General features: G+C 35.8%; 1 protein-coding gene across 2 annotated transcripts in view; it reads right to left on the reverse strand.

The window, feature by feature from the left end:
- CSMD3 (CUB and Sushi multiple domains 3) overlaps positions 1-19386 on the reverse strand; it is a 1458322-nt gene that overhangs the window by 171800 nt on the left and 1267136 nt on the right. For both annotated transcript variants that reach the window (XM_044928635.1, XM_025265188.2), the window contains 3 exons: positions 12979-13103; positions 5141-5237; positions 2836-2940 (listed from right to left, as the gene is read on the reverse strand). In XM_044928635.1, the coding sequence (XP_044784570.1) occupies positions 2836-2940; positions 5141-5237; positions 12979-13103 (327 nt within the window). The remainder of the gene's footprint in view (positions 1-2835; positions 2941-5140; positions 5238-12978; positions 13104-19386) is intronic.

Below are 19386 nucleotides of genomic sequence, written 5' to 3' on the forward strand. Positions count from 1 at the left end.
ATAACACATTTCAAAGTTAAAATGACATGATCCCAAGTTAAAGAAGCAAAATTGTACTCTAAGACAAAAATCAGCCACTTGTCAGCATCTCCCTTTTAAGTAAATATAAAACAAGGCCTATCTGTCTAATATCTTGTGCCATCAGATAATCGAGATTGTTTTTTTTTCCCCCCTGAAATACCTCATAAGTGAGTAGGAAAATCAGACAGAGAAAATATTCACTTGCTGGAAGGAATCTCAGCCAAATTTCCTTTTCCCAAGGTACAACACCTGCCATGTTTCCTGAAACCTTTACAACTTGAAATATTCCTTTAGGAATATAGAAAGAGCCTACTTTCTTGGTTAAAAAGAAAGAAAACACAAGATCTGTCCTTTTTATAGCAAATGTTAATGTCTTTTGCATCTGTTGTTGGTATTCATAGTGTGATTATGAGACTGTTATTTCCCCAATGTGATTACTTCCTTATGTTACCCTGTGGGCAGAACTTTTATTTCAGGGATTGTCAGAAATGAAATACCAAAGATGTGCAGTAAAATGGGTGTCTTCTCAATGCAGAAAAGTTATTAGACCTACCTTATTTGTAATGCACACGCACACACACAACATTATTTTTTCCAGTACCCTACTGGATAAGTATTCTGCTTTTTCTAAATATTGAAACTAATTTTTAAAAAATTTTCTTAAAGGTCCTGTTTCTATTCATTTAAAATATACAGTTTTCTCTTACAGAGGTTACTATGTTCTTATAGCTCAACCAGTGATTTTGGAGGCTTATGCATACATAAGGAAATTCTTTAAAATGTTTATGTATAGTTAATATGGTCTGCCCCCACAAGTGGACAGATTCTTAAATTACCACAAATGAAATATTCCCCCACTAAGGAGATATTTAACTTATATGAAGAGTACATCATGAGAAATGCTGGGCTGGAAGAAGCACAAGCTGGAATCAAGATTGCTGGGAGAAATAACAATAACCGCAGATATGCAGATGACACCACCCTTATGGCAGAAAGTGAAGAACTAAAGAGCCTGTTGATGAAAGTGAAAGAGGAGAGTGAAAAAGTTGGCTTAAAGCTCAACATTCAGAAAACGAAGATCATGGCATCTGGTCCCATCACTTCATGGCAAATAGATGGGGAAACAATGGAAACAATGACTTTATTTTTGGGGGCTCCAAACTCACTGCAGATGGTGACTGAAGCTATGATATTAAAAGACGCTTACTCCTTGGAAGGAAAGTTATGCCCGACCTAGACAGCATATTAAAAAGCAGAGACATTACTTTTTCAACAAAGGTCTGTCTAGTCAAACTTATGGTTTTTCCAGCAGTCATGTATGGATGTGAGAGTTGGACTGTGAAAAAAGCTGAGCGCTGAAGAAATGATGCTTTTGAACTGTGGTGTTGGAGAAGACTCGAGAGTCCCTTGGACTGCAAGGAGATCCAACCAGTCCATCCTAAAGGAAATCAGTCCTGAATATTCATTGGAAAGACTGATGCTAAAGCTGAAACTCCAATATTCTGGCCACCTGATGGGAAGAACTGACTCATTTGAAAAGAACCTAATGCTGGGAAAGATTGAAAGTGTGAGGAGAAGGGGACGACTGAGGATGAGATGGCTGGATGGCATCATCAACTCAATGGACATGAATTTGAGTAAACTCCAGGAGCTGGTAATGGACAGGGAGGCCTGGCTGGCGTGTTCCAGTCCATGGGGTCACATAGAGTTGGACATGACTGAGCGACTGAACTGAACTGAACTGAATATGGAGAACTAGTATTTCCAAAGTGCCCATACTGCCCAAAGCCATCTATAGAATCAATACAGTCCTTACCAAAATTCCAAAGGGATTTTTTTTTTCAAATAAATAGGAAAAAAAAAGCTTAAAATTCATGAAAGTGAAAGCGTTAGTCATGTCCAACTCTTTGTGATCTCAGGGTTTTCTGCCTCTGGAATTCTCCAGGCAAGAATACTTGAGTGATAAGCATTCCCTTTGCAAGGGGATCTTCCTGATACAGGGATTGAACCCTAGTCTCCACATCACAGGCAGATTCTTTATAGTCAAAGCCACCAGGGAAGCTCCGTATGGGACCACAAAAGTTTCCAAATATCGAGAGCAATCCTGAGAAGGAACAAAACTAGAAATATCATTCTCTCTGATTCCAAATTGCATTGCAAAGATATTGTAACTTAAATAGTATGGTCCCGGCATAAAAATGCACACATAGAACAATGTAATAGAATTGAGAGCCCAGAAATAAACCCTTACATATACAGTCAACTAATATTTGATGAGCGAGACAAGAATACTCAAGATGGAAAGGTGAGTCTCTTTAATAATAAAAACTGAAATAAGCCAGACACAGAAGGACACATGCTACATGGTACCACTTATACAGAGTATCTAGAATAGTCAAACTTATTAGACATGACAATAAAATGGTGGTTTCTAATGGCTGAGAAGAGGGAGAATGAGGAGCTGTTGGTCGACTGGCTTCATGGGGAGTCAAGTTCTAGAAATCTGCTGCACAGCACAGTGCCTACAGTTCACAGTACTGGATTGTGCACTTCAGATTTTTGTTAAGAAGGGAAATCTTATGTTAAGTGCATTTACAATTTTTAAAATAAGAAAATACCTGAAAATTCTGATGAAAATCATCAGAACTTTATACATATAATTTTCTAGTTGAATTGAATAAACACTTCAGAAATCTTAAAGTAAGACAATGTTCTATTTTGACAAAGTATGTTAACTTTCTATATTCAGAAAATTCATATTTAAAATTAATATGTTTTTTAATTGTCTTGGACAGCACATAATATTTTATTTACCTGTGTATTCAAGGTGAAATCCTGCAGCAGAAACACTGATGTCTGATTGAAAATTTAGATATAGATTATTAGATGTACTATTCAAAAGATGGGGTATTGTTGTTCCTGAAATGATAATTGAAAAAGCGGTTCAGTGATCATATAATAAGTACTATAATAAAAGTAAGTTAACTATTAATCAGCCAACAAATTATCACTTAAATTATGTATTATTAAAATGTTTTGTAAGAATTTTTAAATAAAAATATTTCTCACATATTTGTCTTTCATATTACTGTTCTTGACTACCTCCAAGGAGACAGACCTTTGAAACCACATTAGACGGCTCCCTAAAATAGGTTAACAGCAAACAAAGCTAATGAAAAGCAGAAAATTTTACTAGTCACCTAAAATAAATATTTGGAATTTCATGTGGATTTCAATAATTCATGTACAAGATAATAAATTTAGTTTTAAAATTTGCATGTGTTTTTATGAAATAATAGTAAAATTTTATATGGGTTTAAAGAAATATTCATTTATCACCCTTTATTGTGATATTTAAATATATACACTTTTTTCTATATCAGGTGAAGTACCTTGATGTTTCTTATACCAACAGCAAAGCTGGTTGTTAGAATTTAAAAAATGCCAATTATGAACTACTGCCCACCTTGTCTCTTAGCAAATGCTTTATTATCTTGTTCTTCTGAACTTCAATAGGAAATCAACTTTAATTTATTCAATTATTGAAATGAAAATATCTGCTTGAACCAATTACTTTTTGACTATCTGACACTAGTAGTTTAAGATCCTTAAGATTACAACTGAAGCAATTTCAATGACAAGCATACAAATAACTGTCAACTGTGTCTCAAGATAAAATTCAACAAGCATATGAGTTGATAGGGCTACCAACATTTTTTTGGTAATTTTCTAGTTACTTCACACTTACTTTCCACAACACTATTAACCTTAACCACTGAGTCTTCTAGACGAGAAACCAGGACAAATTCATTACAAAACACACAATTGTTTCCCCCACCTAGCTGACCTTGCTCTCTGTCTTATACTGTCCTAACTGAATCAGTGAAGACAGAGGTAAACAGAAACTCAAAGGTCACCCTGACTGCCTTTGATCTCTTAGAAGATCTTAGTGATTAAGAGCTTTGACTGTGGAGTCACACCAGCTGGGTCACAGGCTCATTCTAATGTTAGATGTACAACCTGGGCAACTTAATTTCTTTTAGTGTCAATCACCTACCAGGGCTGCTGGAAAGATCAAATGAGGAAATGTATGACAAGCTTCACACAGAGCTAGCACTTGGTAATCAACAGCTGTTATTATTTATCACTTTTTACCATTTAGTTATTATACTTATCATTCAGGAAGTATTATACCAAGTCTATTACAGACAAATGCATACACACAAAAATTCATACAATTTTTCCAAGAAAAATTTCTTTTTAAATCTATTTCTAGAATATTTGTAATGCCTAAAGCAAATTACTCTTACTCTAGATATTTCTTCTTTGCTTTCGTCAATGGTGGTGCTGAAAAGTAGATTAACAGCTCCATTTTAAAATCTATTAAAAACTTAATGACACTCAAAATTCTATATCTGAAATATTTGAGTTCATAGTTTAGCTATGTTTATATTTCTAGAGTTAAACACTATAACCCAAATTAAAGTAAAAGCATACAGTTAAAGTGAAACTTAATTTCACCCTAAATATGTTGTAAGAAGCTGTTAGATTAATGCACAGACTACCTTCACAAATCATAACAAATTATAAAATCTTCTGGTCTTGACACATGTGTATATAGTATGAATTTTATATAATTTAATTCATTTCATAGAATTAATTTCTTATTCTCTTTCTTCTCATACAACAGTACCTTGTAGCACTTACCATGTTGTTACATAGTCTCTACAATTGTTTTAATGGCTGCATAACATTCTATCAAGTGAATATATTATAAATTTCAAGCATTGTCTAATTTTTAACTATTACTTCTTATCCTTTTTCTTAAGGGAGAGGAGCATATATACTATTTCTGAGCCAAGGCTCAGCTAAAAATATTACTATTAACACAAAAAGCATAAATAAATAATTACACAAATACAGTAACACTGTATAGTAAGGTTTTAAATAGCAATTTCAATTTTATTGCCTTTAAAGCCTTTCAGACTTCTACCTTGTAGTTTAGTTCTTTGCATATAGCTTGTAAAAAGCAAAATTAAAACCACCAAGTCAGAGATCTAGGGAGGGCTTTAGAGCAAGAGTGAGAGAGATTTTAATTAAACTTAGTTCTCTTATTTACCTGAATAACTTCCAAGTCTTGGGGCATTGTTGTCTCCCCCATCATAAAAGTCCAGAGAATCCCAATTATGTTCTGTAGCAAAGCTGACAACTTGCACCTATGAAATAATAATTATCTGTAAGAACACATACTTCTAATGCGATGCATATACTATAGTCCACTCATCTCTTCTGGAATAGAGAGCTCAAAGCCTGGACCATATCATTGTGGCTCTCCATGGAAGCATTTTAACAGAAACGATCATTGCCTTTATGGCACTGGCATACACACACTGACTTTTATAATAAAAGCCTCTGAGGTATCTAGCAGTGTTCACTACTGGTATAGCATTGAGAATGTCCGTCACCACCTTATTGTGTTAATCCAATGTCTTAGTGCCTAGAATCTAAATTAAGCCATGTTCCAAACAATTGATTAATTTTTGTTTTGTTTTGTTTTAGAATGTTTGATTCTTTTGTACTGACTTTTCTCATCTGCTTTACCTATTAGGATATAAGCAGATTTCTGGTCCACACAGAGCACCATATAAGACTATAATATATATCTTTTTGAACTAGGTTTATCCTGGATACATTTTATTATGTTTTACTTTGTATAATCTTTGTTAAATTTCCTGTTTTTATTTTATTTTTACAAACTACCATAATAATCCCTTATGCACATTTTTGATATATTTCAAGATGAATAACCAAAAATAAAACTTTATAACTGATTTGGATATGTCTTTTAAAGATTAGTTTCATAAATGATTATATTTTTATAAACAGCATCATAATAACTAAATCACTGTGAAGATTCACAAAGTTGATAAGGGAAATGCTGAGTATAATTCTCTCATGTCTATCAAATTTTATTTAAAGAAAGAGGCATGTGTTACTTTGTTGCACTTCACTTGGCACAGCTTGAATTTTTGCAAGAACCCGCAGAACCCTTACAACTATGGATGTTGTCTATTTTTCTTTGTTTATTACATATTTTATAGTTTAGGAGGAGGTAAAGGAATAGTCTTATTCAAATAAATTTATTTTTATTTAGCTAAGGTCTGTTATAAATATAAGCATTTCACTTATTTACTAAATACTTCTAACAATTGCATTCATTAAAATTTTTCTTATCCACAAAATAGGCCATCACCATTCTTCCATTCAAATAAATGCTTATGCCTCTTTTCCAGAGGTGAGTACCACATGGCGACAGATACCCTGCCTGTGTGACAGGCTTTAGGCCGAATGGCAATGTTCCAGGAGAGGAGGAAGACTGGAATTAAAACTGTATGATTGCAATATAATCACCAACTCCTTAAAAAATGGTGAATTTTCTCTTCGTATCTGACTTTTCCTTCTTTTCAAGTCAAGAAAAGAAAAAGTCATATTTGGCTTTAAAAAACAAGAAAAAGAAAACAGAAGTAAGGATTTTTGTAGGAGTTGACATTTGAAATAAGCAAAATGTACTGCAAGGTTCTGCACGGAAAGAAGTTATTGAGTTGGTAAAAATGTAGAAGAGACAAGCCATGGGATAGATTTAGTGAACCATCAGTAACCAAATTTAGCCACAGTGAAGGGTATTTACATAGGAGAAAATATGTAAAAAGTTAGAAAAAATAGAAAAAAAAAGAAAGAATAAAGATTAATGGATAAATACAAGAAATATTAGAATTCTGGGGTTTGAAACTTCCTGGTTCCCTCTACTCCATAGTATGTAACTCTAAAAGAACTGTTAATCTCTCTGTGCCATAGATTTCTTATATTAATCACTGTAGTAAAGCACCTATTTATAGATTTGTTGTAAAAATTAAAGTAATTTTACTTTAGAATAGTCCCTAGAATAAACTGAGGATTTAATGTATCTTAGCTAAGGGAGAGAAAGAGAGAGAGAAGGGCTATGCAGACAGAATACCAGCATAACAATTATGCAATTGAGGAGTATTTCATTGAAGGTTTTAGAAGGTGAATTGAAGGAGTCTAATCAGGACTATGGTTTAAGTACAGAACTACTTCAATTAGTAAAGAAAATAAAAATGAAAAGACAGTTTTAATGTTGATGCCAGTGGCCCACATGAGAAGCAAAAAAAGATTAATAAAGTAGGCTAGTAGGCAGGAATGGTAGAAAGGGGAACTAGATGTCCCATGAGTTGCTATAGTGGAAATTACTGCTTTCTGTGTGATATGAATAGGAGAGGGAAGTGACAGAAAATATTTTAAAATATGTTTCCCTGAGTTTTTGAGATCAGAGAGATGGAAAAAACAAAAATGTAGATATCTCCAGGAAAACTTATTACCTTTGTAAGAAGAAGAAAATCTGTTTAATTCTGGACATTTATATGTGAATATGACTCCCCAAAATAATCAGGTTCTGATCCCTTGAGGCTATAAATATTGCCTCATATGGAAAAGAATCTTTCAAATGTGAATAAACTAAATATCTTGAGATAGGGAGACTATCCTAGATGATTTAAATGAGCCTTTAAGGCAATCACAGACTATCTTATATATTGTCAAGGAAGATTTGACACAGACAGAAGAAGAGAATGCAATGTGATCACAGAAGCAGAGATTGAAGGGATGTAGTCAGAGGAGATGGGGATGACAGAGGATGAGATGGTTGGATGGCATCACTGACTCAATGGACATGAGTTTGAGCAAATTCAGGGAGACAGTGAAGGACAGGGGAAGCCTGGCGTGCTACAGTCCATGGGGTTGCAAAGAGTCAGACACGACTTAGTGACTGAACAAGTCAGAAGCCACGGAAAGATAAAAGGAAAGAACTCTTCCCTGGAGGCCGAGCAGAGGGGAGCTGGACGGTGGCAGGACTGCAGTCCTGTCATCACTGCTGTTTCAGGGCAGTAAGACTGATTTGGGACTTCCAGCTTCCAGTACAGTGAAAGAATAAATTTCAGTTCTTTTAAATTTTTGAGTTCATGCTTTGTTACAGAAGTCACAGAAAACTAGTGCAATGTGCCAGTCGGATTCTGCGCAAGTTGTGAATGTTGTTTGGCATACATAGGGGTGTAGGATAATTAAGTAAATGGTTGAAGATTCATTGTGACAGAAAGTCAAATGAGAGTCAAGTAAAAGCCTTAAAAAGGAGAAGATACAGACTCAGTGTTCAGAAGAACTTTAAATTAGATGGAGTTGTCCATTATGACAACAGGACAGCTTTATGAGGTAATGGATTTCCAATAACTAAAACCAGATATCCCTTATAGAGACATTCAAATCCCATTTTACTTTAAAGATTGCTCTTTGCTTGATAATTCTGTTACTATTAATTGTAGCTTCTTTGGAATTCTCCCTGCAATATACCTTGCTAAAATATACAGGGAAAAAAATGAATATACTCCTCCCACTCATGTAATAGAAGCATAATAAGTTAGTTTATTTGTTGAGGTTATTTCCCAAAAATGCTCAGTCATTCTATCTTATTTGTAACTTTTTCAGCATTACAAATGTTTCTTCTCTCTACCAGTGGTTATCTCATTTCATATATGATTTACTGAATATTCATATAAATCTTTATTTGCACATATGTTTAGTGCAAAAGAATAAAAGATAATAAACATTACTTTAAATCTGGTGTACTAGCCAGGTTGCTTTTAGGTGAATTTAGTGAAATTTCAAATATGTCCTAAATTATGGGTGTGTGTGTTATAATTTTCTATGATTTAGTGATACATCTAAAACTGTGCTCAGTTGCTCAGTCATGTGTGACTCTTTGTGACCCCAGGGACTGCAGCCCACCAGGATCCTTTGTCCATTGGATTTTCCAGGCAAGAATACTGGAGCAGGTTGCCATTTCCTTCTCCACGGACATATAAAATTAGCAAACATATAAGAGGTTAATTAGGAAAAAGCACTTTGTAGTTATACAAAATATTTACATTAAAATATGCTTCACAATCTGTAACTTTGATCAATACTGTGCTAAACCCAAATTTTGTTTTCTAAGGTACAATCATTAAATGAAATGCTACTTCAGTGAAAGATCTTATAGCATCATTGATACAAGGTTTCTAGTTGTGAACAGTGTTTATTTACCAGGACAGTGATATAGAACATAATGTTATCTTCAGACGTCATATTAGTCCAGTATCCTATGTTAACTCCTTAAAGTGGCCTGAAACTTCTCTACTTTTGGAAATATTCATTGGTTTATTTGAAAAATAATTACTGAACACAGACTGCTAGGCTCTATGCTAGCTGTCAGAAAAGATTTAGTTACTTACCCCATGAACTTACAGCTAATTAAGTAAAAACAAATGGCAACCCACTCCAGTATTCTTGCCTGGAAAATCCTATGGACAGAGAAGCCTGGTGTGCTACAGTCCACAGGGTCACAAAGAGTCAGACAGGACTGTGCAACTGAGCACACAAATCAAAATGGTAACATGTGACGGGTATCATGATATAAGGATATTGCAGGGATCAATGAGAACATGTAACAAGAGGGCTTAATGTTGCTTCAGGTTCATGGATGGTCTTCCACAAGAACTGTTTTTAAGGTGAGATATAAATAATAAGGAAGGATAAACCAAATAAAGGATATGATGGAGAGTATTGGCAGTAAAAGGAACAACATTTACAAAGGTCCAGAGGCAAGAGAGAGTCAGGTTTCTATAAATAAGTGAAATAGAGGCAAGAAATAAGGACAAAGCACAAAGGCGTAATCATCTGTGTCAAGGAGTTCAGGATAGAGAGGACAATCGAGGTATTGTAAACTTAGAGCAGGAAACTTAGAGCATTAGATTATTATTTTTAGAAAATTACTCTCTTTGCCCTGTGAGGAATAGATTGGGGGAGAATAAGAACCTGGAACAGGGATGATGGCCATCTAATCTTGAGTTGTAAAAGTGTGGATGAAGAAAATAGACTTTGAGAGGTTTGTGAAAGACAGAACTGATATAGTTCTTTGTGCACTTAGACACAGAAAAAAATCATCAAGGTTTTTGGCTGGTGCAACTGAATAGATGAGGGGTTCATTCTGAGAGAGCAAAATGGGGAAGATTCACAACTTTGAGAAAAAAAGTCATGAAGTCAGTTTTGAACAGGTTGAATTAGAGGTGTAAGAAGTTTAGGGGCTTCCCTGGTGGTCCAGTGATTAAGAATCTGCCTTGCAATGTGAGGACACCAGGTCGATCTCACATGCTGCAGGGCAACTAAGCTCACATCCTACAGCTGAATCCCATGCACCCTAGAGTCCATGCTCCACAAGAGAAACCACTCCAATGAGACGCCTATGTACTAAAACTAGAGAGAAGCTCCCACTCGTTGCAGCTAGAGAAAGCCTGTGCACAGCAATGACAACTCAGCACAGCCAAAATGAATAAATACACACACACACACATATATAAGAGAAATGTAAAAAGTTTAGCTGAAAATGTTCATTGGGCAGTTGGATAAATGGCACACTTAGGTGAAAGGTATGGGTTAAATATTAGGTTTGGAAATCATCATTTATTCAATCCTTAGTTTAAAAAGATGTTTTCTAATTATCGACTACGATTCAGCATCAGCACATAATGGTAACTGACGCTATGAAAGTAGACAACATGGCACAGAGAATGGTGCCATGTGAGATGGACAAAGAACACAGAATCTCACAAACACCATATTTGATGCTAATATTTTTAAAACACTGAAAACGTACATTTCAAATTTTCTCATTGATTTACTGACCTATTGACACCTGACATCTATTAAGTAATTTTTTAAATTTTCTGAAAAGTTATCAAGTTAAATTGAGAAATTTACTTTTTATTGAAAATTATTTTTCTATCTAAGTTCAGTTTTAATGAATCATGTGCTGGCTATTTTTTCCATGACTGATATATGCATCTTAAGTTTCTCAAGAAAAACCCTATGACTCAATTGGAGAACAGCAAGTTATTTTTATGAAATATCAGTTCAGTTCAGTTCAGTTTAGTTGCTCAGTAGTGTCCTACTCTTTGTGACCCATGGACTGCAGCACACCAGACTTCCCTGTCCTTTGCCATCTCCCGGAATTTGCCTGGACTCATGACCACTGAGTCAGTGATGCCATCCAATCATCTCATCCTCTGTCGTCCCCATCTCCTCCTGCATTCTGTTTTTCCCAGCATCAGGGTATTTTCTAATAAGTCAGCTCTTCGCATCAGGTGGCCACAGTTTTGGAACTTCAGCTTCAGCCATCAGTCCTTCCAATGAATATTCAGGACTCATTTCCTTTAGGATTGACTGGTTTGATAACCTTGCTGTCTCAGGGACTCTCTGGAATCTTCTCCAACACCGGAGTTCAAAAGCATCAATTATTCGGTGGTGCTCAGCTTTCTTTATGGTCCAATTCTCACATCCACACATGAAATATAGTCTGTGTAATGTTCTGTGAAGTTTAATTATGTTCCATGGGATAAACACTGACTCAGCAGTAAAAGGCTATCTACTTTCCCAGAAACAATTTTCTTCTCAAACAGAGTAGCTGGTCAAAATGCTCCCCATACAAAATGGTCACAATTGAAGTAATATGGTAGATACTATTGATGGCCTGTAGAATAGTATTCTTCTTCCTTGCTGACAGAGAACAATTTTGTTCGACTGAGTGAGAGCTGTGTATATCAGAGAAGGATAAGCCCCTTGCCAGATCCAGACAACTAATCTTGATTGTTTCAAAGCCAAATCATAGTAAGTCTTTTGCTATTGTCCAGTGAATGGCTTAGGAATGGATATGATTGAAATTTGATCAACAGGAAAGAATGGAAAGTCTGCTGGAAAGTTTGTGAAAAGTTCTCAGTCATTATAGAAGTACATAACATAGAAACATTCCATTCTATCCATTGCTGAGAAATACTGTTATGCCTAGAGATTTTATAACGATCTCAAGACCATGAGAGAGGAAATCCAAGAATTAAGCCAATATGCTAAGTATTGCAAGACAGAGATGGAAAAAACCTGGGTCAGGAATGATACAACTGAACCTTTGCAATAAACAACACTTAAACCATCTTACTCAAAGATTCAATGTTATATGGAGCAAAATATTTTTCTTACTGCTTATGCAGTCATGAATTGGTTTTCTGTTACTTGCACGTGAAAAATGGAGAAGGAAATTGCAACCCACTCTAGTATTCTTGCCTGGAGAATCCCATGGACGGAGGAATCTGGCTTCCCTGGTAGCTCAGAGGTTAAAGCTTCTGCCCGCAATGCGGGAGACCTGGGTTCAATCCCTGGGTTGGCAAGATTACCCTGGAGAAGGAAATGGCAACCCACTCCATTATTCTTGCCTGGAGAATCCCATGGACGGAGGAGCCTGGTGGACTACAGTCCACGGGGTCGCAAAGAGTGGGGCACGACTGAGTGACTTCACTTTCACTTTCTAGTATTCTTGCCTGAAGAATCCCAGGGAGGAAGGAGCCTGGTAGGCTGCCTTCTATGGGGTCCCACAGAGTCGGATACGACTGAATCTATTTAGCAGCAGCAGCAGCAGGTGAAAAAAAATAATGGTAAGTATCTTTCTTTAAGGCTTTTCTGATGACTCAGCAGGTAAAGAATCCACCTGCAATGCAGGAGACACAGGGGATGTGGTTTCAATCTCTGGGTCAGGAAGATACCCTGGAGGAGGAAATGGCAACCCAATCCAGTATTCATGCCTGGAAAATTCCATGGACAGAGGACCCTAGCGGGTACAGTCCACAGGGTCACAAAGGATCGGACTCAACTCAGTGACTGAACACGCACATCTTTTTTTAAATTCAGCCATGCAAGTCAAAAGCACTGGCTGAAATTCTAGAAATTACGTGTGTCCTGTCATCTCTGAAAAGATTAACTTCAAATATACAATGTAAAGAAGAAAAATTTAAATATTCTTACTTGAATGCCAGCTCCCTCTGGCACTGTGATCTTCCACACACAATTCAGATTGTTGTCATAAGGCTCAGGGTATCCAGGAGACAAAATAGTCCCTTTGCGCTTAGTTAAAATTCCACCACAGGGCACTGAAAGTAAAGCAATCCATGAGAAGAAGTTAATTCTAACGCAAAAGATTAAAATAAGGAAAAGGTCAGCAATAACATAGACAGATACTAGACTTGCAAACATAATCAAATCATATTATGCTTTAAAACTCAAAAGAACCATGAAAACTGTCTTCCTATAGCACACAAAAAAGAACTAGATATTAAAAGATAACCTGGCAATATCATATCTAAAGTCATTCCATAATTAACTCAATAATAGCATATTATTTGTATATTACTAAAATGTTCATTGGCACAAGTTAAACATTGTTCATACATACATAAAGAATTTTTGAATAATTATTTTATATTTTTTTTCTCTTCATGTATCTTTTGAGTAGTAATAAAATCCCTTTCAGAGTAATAATGATGATGATTACAATTATGTTATGATTATAACATTTATATAGAGCCTACATACCAGTACTCTTCTAAACACTTTTACATATTTTATCTTATTAGACCTTCCCAACAATCCAACAATATACGAATAAGTATGCTCCTCATTTTACAGCTGAGGAAATGGAAGCAGTAACAGTTTAACTTTCTCAAGATCACATAGTCAGAGATGAAACTGGAGTTTGAATACTGGTAGTTTGGCTCCACATTCATGTTATTAAGTGTAAAGAAAATACTCAATATGGAGACAGTCTGGTTACTGCCAGTACAACTACTACAGGAAAGAATATATACGGAGACTTGCTCTAAAGACAATAAAGACTTTTAACACTTTTTAAAGGTACCAGTCTTAAAGCAAAATTCTTACACTGCTGGTAGTATCAGATTGACTCTGGGAATGACAAAACTTACAGTTTTAAATACTGTGTGATGTTGGACATGTCCTTGAATTCTGTGAAACTCAGATGCTTTATTAAGAGATAATGCAATTGTTTCCAAGGGGCTTTTGTGGAAAGTACATAGATATTATAATCTACATAAAGGGGCTTCTCTGGGGCCCAGTGGTAAAGAATCCATCTGCCAGTGCAAGAGAAACAGGTTCAAAGCCTGGGTCAGGAATAACCTCTGGAGAAGGAAATGGCAACTCACTCCAGTATTCTTGCCTGAGAAATCCCATGGACAGAGGAGTCTCAAAAGATTCAGTTACGACTTAGCAACCAAACAATAACAATGCACATAAAGAAGCTTACACACTGCTTGAAACACAGTAAGAAGTCAGTAAATTATATTTTCTTTTGCTACAACTATTGTTATTTTATGTTCTAATGGCACTATGATCCTTGGACATGTGTCCTAATCTGGCTCTAATGATGAAATATCAGAATATATTTTTGTAATAATTTTTAAAGGTAATTATACAACTTTGTGTCACTTCTAAAACTGAATGCAAAAAATCTAGGGTAATTGCTCAAAAGAATGCTACAAACTTTTTACATTTTCAAACTTTTAAATCAGTGTGATAAAGAAAATTTTAGCTCATCCTCCTTCTGATCCTTTCAATTCAAATGCTAGCTCTCTGTGACCTACACCATCTTCTCATCTCTTTTTAACCACTGCTCTTCTGTAATGGCATCTATTACCATGTCATCTATATACTATGACTCCAGTGTTAGTCGCTCAGTAGTGTCTAACTCTTTGCAACCCCATGTACTGTAGCCTGCCAGGCTCCGCTGTCTGTGGGGATTCTCCAGGCAAGAAAACTAGAGTGGGTAGCCATTTCCTTTTCCATGGGATCTTCTCGGCCCAGGGATCGAACCCAGGTTTCTGGCATTTCAGGCAGATTCTTTACTGTCTGAGGCACCAGGGAAGCCATATACTATGATTACTAAACATTTATCTCTAGCCATAACTTCTACCCAGAGTTATACACTAATATGTCAACTCAATATCTCAAAATTCACATGTCCTTATCAAGATTTTTTAAATTCTCCCTGATCTATATTATTTGCCCTCTCAGTAAATGTTACCGCCTAATTCTTAAGCCAAAAATCTAGAACTCAATTCATCTTTCTTTTCAAATTCACATGTACATCTATGTTCAGCCTATCAGCAAACTATGTCAATTCTATTTTAAAAATATATCCGAAAGTTTACCAGTTCTCATCACTGATCATGATCTGCCAATCTAAATCAACATTAAGTTTCCCCTTCACTTCCGTAATAGACTTCTATTCAGTCTTATTGCTTCTATACCACCCCCATCCTTTACATTAGCCACAGTGATTTTCCAAAAACTGAGATCGTATCTTCTGTAGCTCAGTGAATTTCCACCACTTAGAAAAATTCTAACTGTTCCAGCCTTTGAGGCACTCTATGACTTGGCCTCTGCTCTGCCTCTCCCAATTCTTCTGTCATTTTTGCCATCATTCACTCTTTTCCTGACACCTGAGATTATTGTTGTGGCTTGCTTACCTCTTTGACTTTCATATATCCCACCCCTCTTCATTCATCTTATTTGGATTTAAAACAGCAGCACGATCTGGATGTCTTCCTCTAACCTCCAGCCTCTGCTCTCTTTTGCTCCATAGCATTTACCATTATCTGAAATAAAAGTAAACTCCCTAAGGGCAGAGACCTTATCCTCTTATTCAAAGCTATGTGGCCAGTGCCTAGAATAGTGCCTGGCACTTTGTTGTTATTGTTCAGACGCTAAGTCGTGTCAGACTCTTTGCAACTCTGTGGACTGCAGCATGCCAGGCTTCCCTGTCCTTCATTATCTCCCGGAGTATGCTCAAACTCATGCCCTTTGAGTCAATGATGCTATCCAATCATCTCATCCTCTTCGTCCCCTTCTCCTCCTGTCTCCCATCTTTCCCAGGATCAGGGTCTTTTCCAATGAGTCAGCTCTTCACATCAGGTGACCAAAGTATTGGAGTTTCAGTTGTTCCAATGAATATTCAGGGTTGATTTCCTTTAGGATTGACTGGTTTGATCTCCTGGCTGTCCAAGGGACTCTCAAGAGTCTTCTCCAGCACCACAGTTTGAAAGCATCAATTCTTTGGTGCTCATTCTTTTTTATGGTCTAATGGTCTCATCCATATATGACTACTGCAAAAACCATACCTTTGAGTATACAGACTTCGTCTCTGCTTTTTAATACACCGTCTAGGTTTGTCATAGCTTTTCTTCCAAGGAGGAAGCATCTTTTAATTTCATGGCTGCAGTCATCATCATGTGATTTTGGAGCCCAAGAAAATAAAGTCTGTGACTGTTTCTACATTTTTTCCCAACTTTTAGCCATGAAGTGATGGGACCGGATGCCATGATTTTAGTTTTTTGAATGTTAAGTTTAAAGCAAGCTTTTTCACTCTTCTCTTTCACTCTCATCAGAAGACTCTTTAGCTCCTCTTCCCTGTCTGCCACTAGAATGGTATCTTCTGTATGTTTGGGCTTCTTTGGTGGCTCTGAAGTAAATAATCCGCCTGCAATGCAGGAGACCTGGGTTTGATCCCTGGGTTGGTAAGATCCCCTGTAGAAGGGCATGGCAACCCACTTCAGTATTCTTGCCTGGAGAATCTCCATGGACAGAGAAACCTGGCGGGCTACAGTCCATGGGGTTGCATAGAGTTGGAATGCTTGAGGTTGTTGATAGCTCTCCTAGCAATCTTGATTTCAACTTGTGATTCATCTAACCCAGCATTTTGCATGATGTACTCTGCATATAAGTTAAATAAGCAGGATGACAATATATAACCTTGATGTACTCCATTCCCAATTTTGAACCACTCAGTTGTTCCACGTCTGGTCTTAACTGTTGCTTCTTGACTTGCATACAGGTTTCTCAGGAGACAGGTAAGGTGGTCTGGCATTCTCAACTGGAAGAATTGTCCACAGTTTGCTGTTATCCACAGTCAAAGACTTTAGTGTAGTCAAGGAAGTAGATGTTTATCTGGAATTCTGTTTCTTTCTCTATGATCCAACAAATATTAGCAATTTGATCTCTGGTTCTTTGCCCTTTTCTAAACCCAGCTTGTACATCTGGAAATTCTCAGTTCATGTGCTGCTGAAGCCTAGGTTGAAGGATTTTGAGCACTGTTGGCTAGCATGTGAAATAAGTGCAATTGCCAGGTAGTTGAACGTTCTTTGTCATTGTCCTTTTTTGGGATTTGAATGAAAACTAACTTTTTCCAGTCCTGTGGTCACGCTGAGTTTTCCAAGTTTGGACATATTGAGTGCAGCACTTTAACAGCATCATCTTTTAAATATTTAAATAGGTCACCTGGAATTCTATCACCACTAGCTTTGTCTGTAGTAATGCTTCCTAAGGCCCACTTGACATTATACTCCATGATGTCTGACTCTAGGTGAGTGACCACATTATCATGTTTATCCAAGTCATTAAGACCTTTTTTGTACAGTTCTTCTGTGTATTCTTGCTACCTCTTCTTAATCTCTTTTGTTTCTGTTAGGTCCTTATGATTTCTGCCCTTTATTGTACCCATCCTTATATGAAATATTCCCTTGATATCTTCAATTTTCTTGAAAAGATCTCTCTCATACTTGGTAAACTAAATAAATGCTTGTTAAATAAATTACTGAGTGAATGTCTATCTGTATAAATCTTATGATTACGTAAAGTTACATTTTACCATTCCTGCATCATTCATTTCTACTAGTATTTTTCTAAAGAAGCCATATTTAATTCTACTTCACTTGTTTTTATTTTTCCCAAGAAAATACATTATAAGTGTGTTCCCAGATGTGCATTACCACACAATAATGTTTTACAAAGTTTTATATCCTTTGTATATTACTTTTCCTAGTATTTCTTTTCTATTTTAAAAAGAATGTATTGTATATTTTTAATATCTTCTAATCAGTATTATTCAATATAACATACAGATTAAGAAAACAGATTTTAGAATCAAGCAGCTTGGGTACAAATATTAATTCTTTTTTTTGTCTCTAAACCATAGGGGTTTCACGATCTATCTGTAAAAGAGAGAATATGCTTATCTACCTCCTGGTGTTGGTGTCAATATTAAATGACATAATGCTTAATAGCACTTCATACAAATGCTAGTCAGTGCTATTCATTATTATATTTAATAACTTTTTCATGATTGAATGTATGAAATGAATCAATGAATGAAGATTCAGATACTATATGTATTTCTTCATCTGTTTCTTTCCACTGAAAAAAGACAGTGTGGACAAGCGTTGCCATGGATCCAATACAAGTAAAAATAGTTCTTTCTGGGTGGCTAAAGGACTTGAAAAAAACAAAGCTTGATAAGAGTGATGGGATAAGCAGCTAATTAAACACTTCTGCCGAAGGGAGGTAAGTGGCATGTTTAGGAGCTTTTCAAAAGATACCTCCCACTAACAGAAATACTTATGCCTAAGGCCATATATTGTCAGAGCTATTAGTGGCTACAGAGGCTTATTCAAATCACAGAATCTCAGAGAGAAGAGAATTTTGGGTTTTCAGAGACTAAAAATTTTAAGAAATCTGAAGTGTAGTAAGGTCAAATTTAGAAGATAAAGTTCAGTCTTCAGTAAGTTTATCAAGTTTACCTCTGTTCAAAGTCCAACATTCTTATAAAAACATTATTGTGCTTTATAATTTACCTAAGAACTACTTGATGAGACAGATTTGCACAAGAATATTAAATATTGTTTTCTTATACAGGTTAGTTAAATTTGTGAATTACCTAATTCAGTATCTGACCATTTTAACTATAAGTACAATTTGCATATCATGTTTAATGGGGCTGCTTTCAAGACAACCATTTAATTTCAATATATCAACTTTTTCTAAAAAATTAATGAACATTTTATTTAGTTCTACTATGACAGAAAAAAAAATAAAAGTGTTGACAGCAGTAATAAGAACTGTGAAACTCAAACAATTATATTTGAGATGGAATTCACTAGAAATGTAGGTCACTGCTTTTATTTGGTTTCAATTGTTGGATGCTCATTTGGCCTAAGCTATCAACTGAGTATTCATTGAACCAGTGAAGGGAAGGGAAATAAAATCATTATGTATAATACTCTGTAATAGATTAACAAACATTATAATTAAACTGTAAAATATAGAGAATTTGTTCTTTCTCAGAATAAAATTACCTATACACTATGAAAATCTACTGTGTACGTTTTACCTATGCCTTCTTCTACGGATTCTCAAGTGTCTTGTAGTTTCAAGATGGCTTGTAAAGGTCTAAGCAAGCAAACTGAACAAGAATATCACCATGCAGTGAAAGCCTGAAGTTGAAAAAGCATGGGTCCTGGACTTGGGAAGTTGGTCAGTTGTTCTATCTCTATAAAAATTTATGAAATTATCAAACTTATCTGCTAA

The sequence above is a fragment of the Bubalus bubalis genome, chromosome 15 (genome assembly GCF_019923935.1).
Source record: "Bubalus bubalis isolate 160015118507 breed Murrah chromosome 15, NDDB_SH_1, whole genome shotgun sequence".
Lineage (NCBI taxonomy): Eukaryota > Metazoa > Chordata > Mammalia > Artiodactyla > Bovidae > Bubalus > Bubalus bubalis.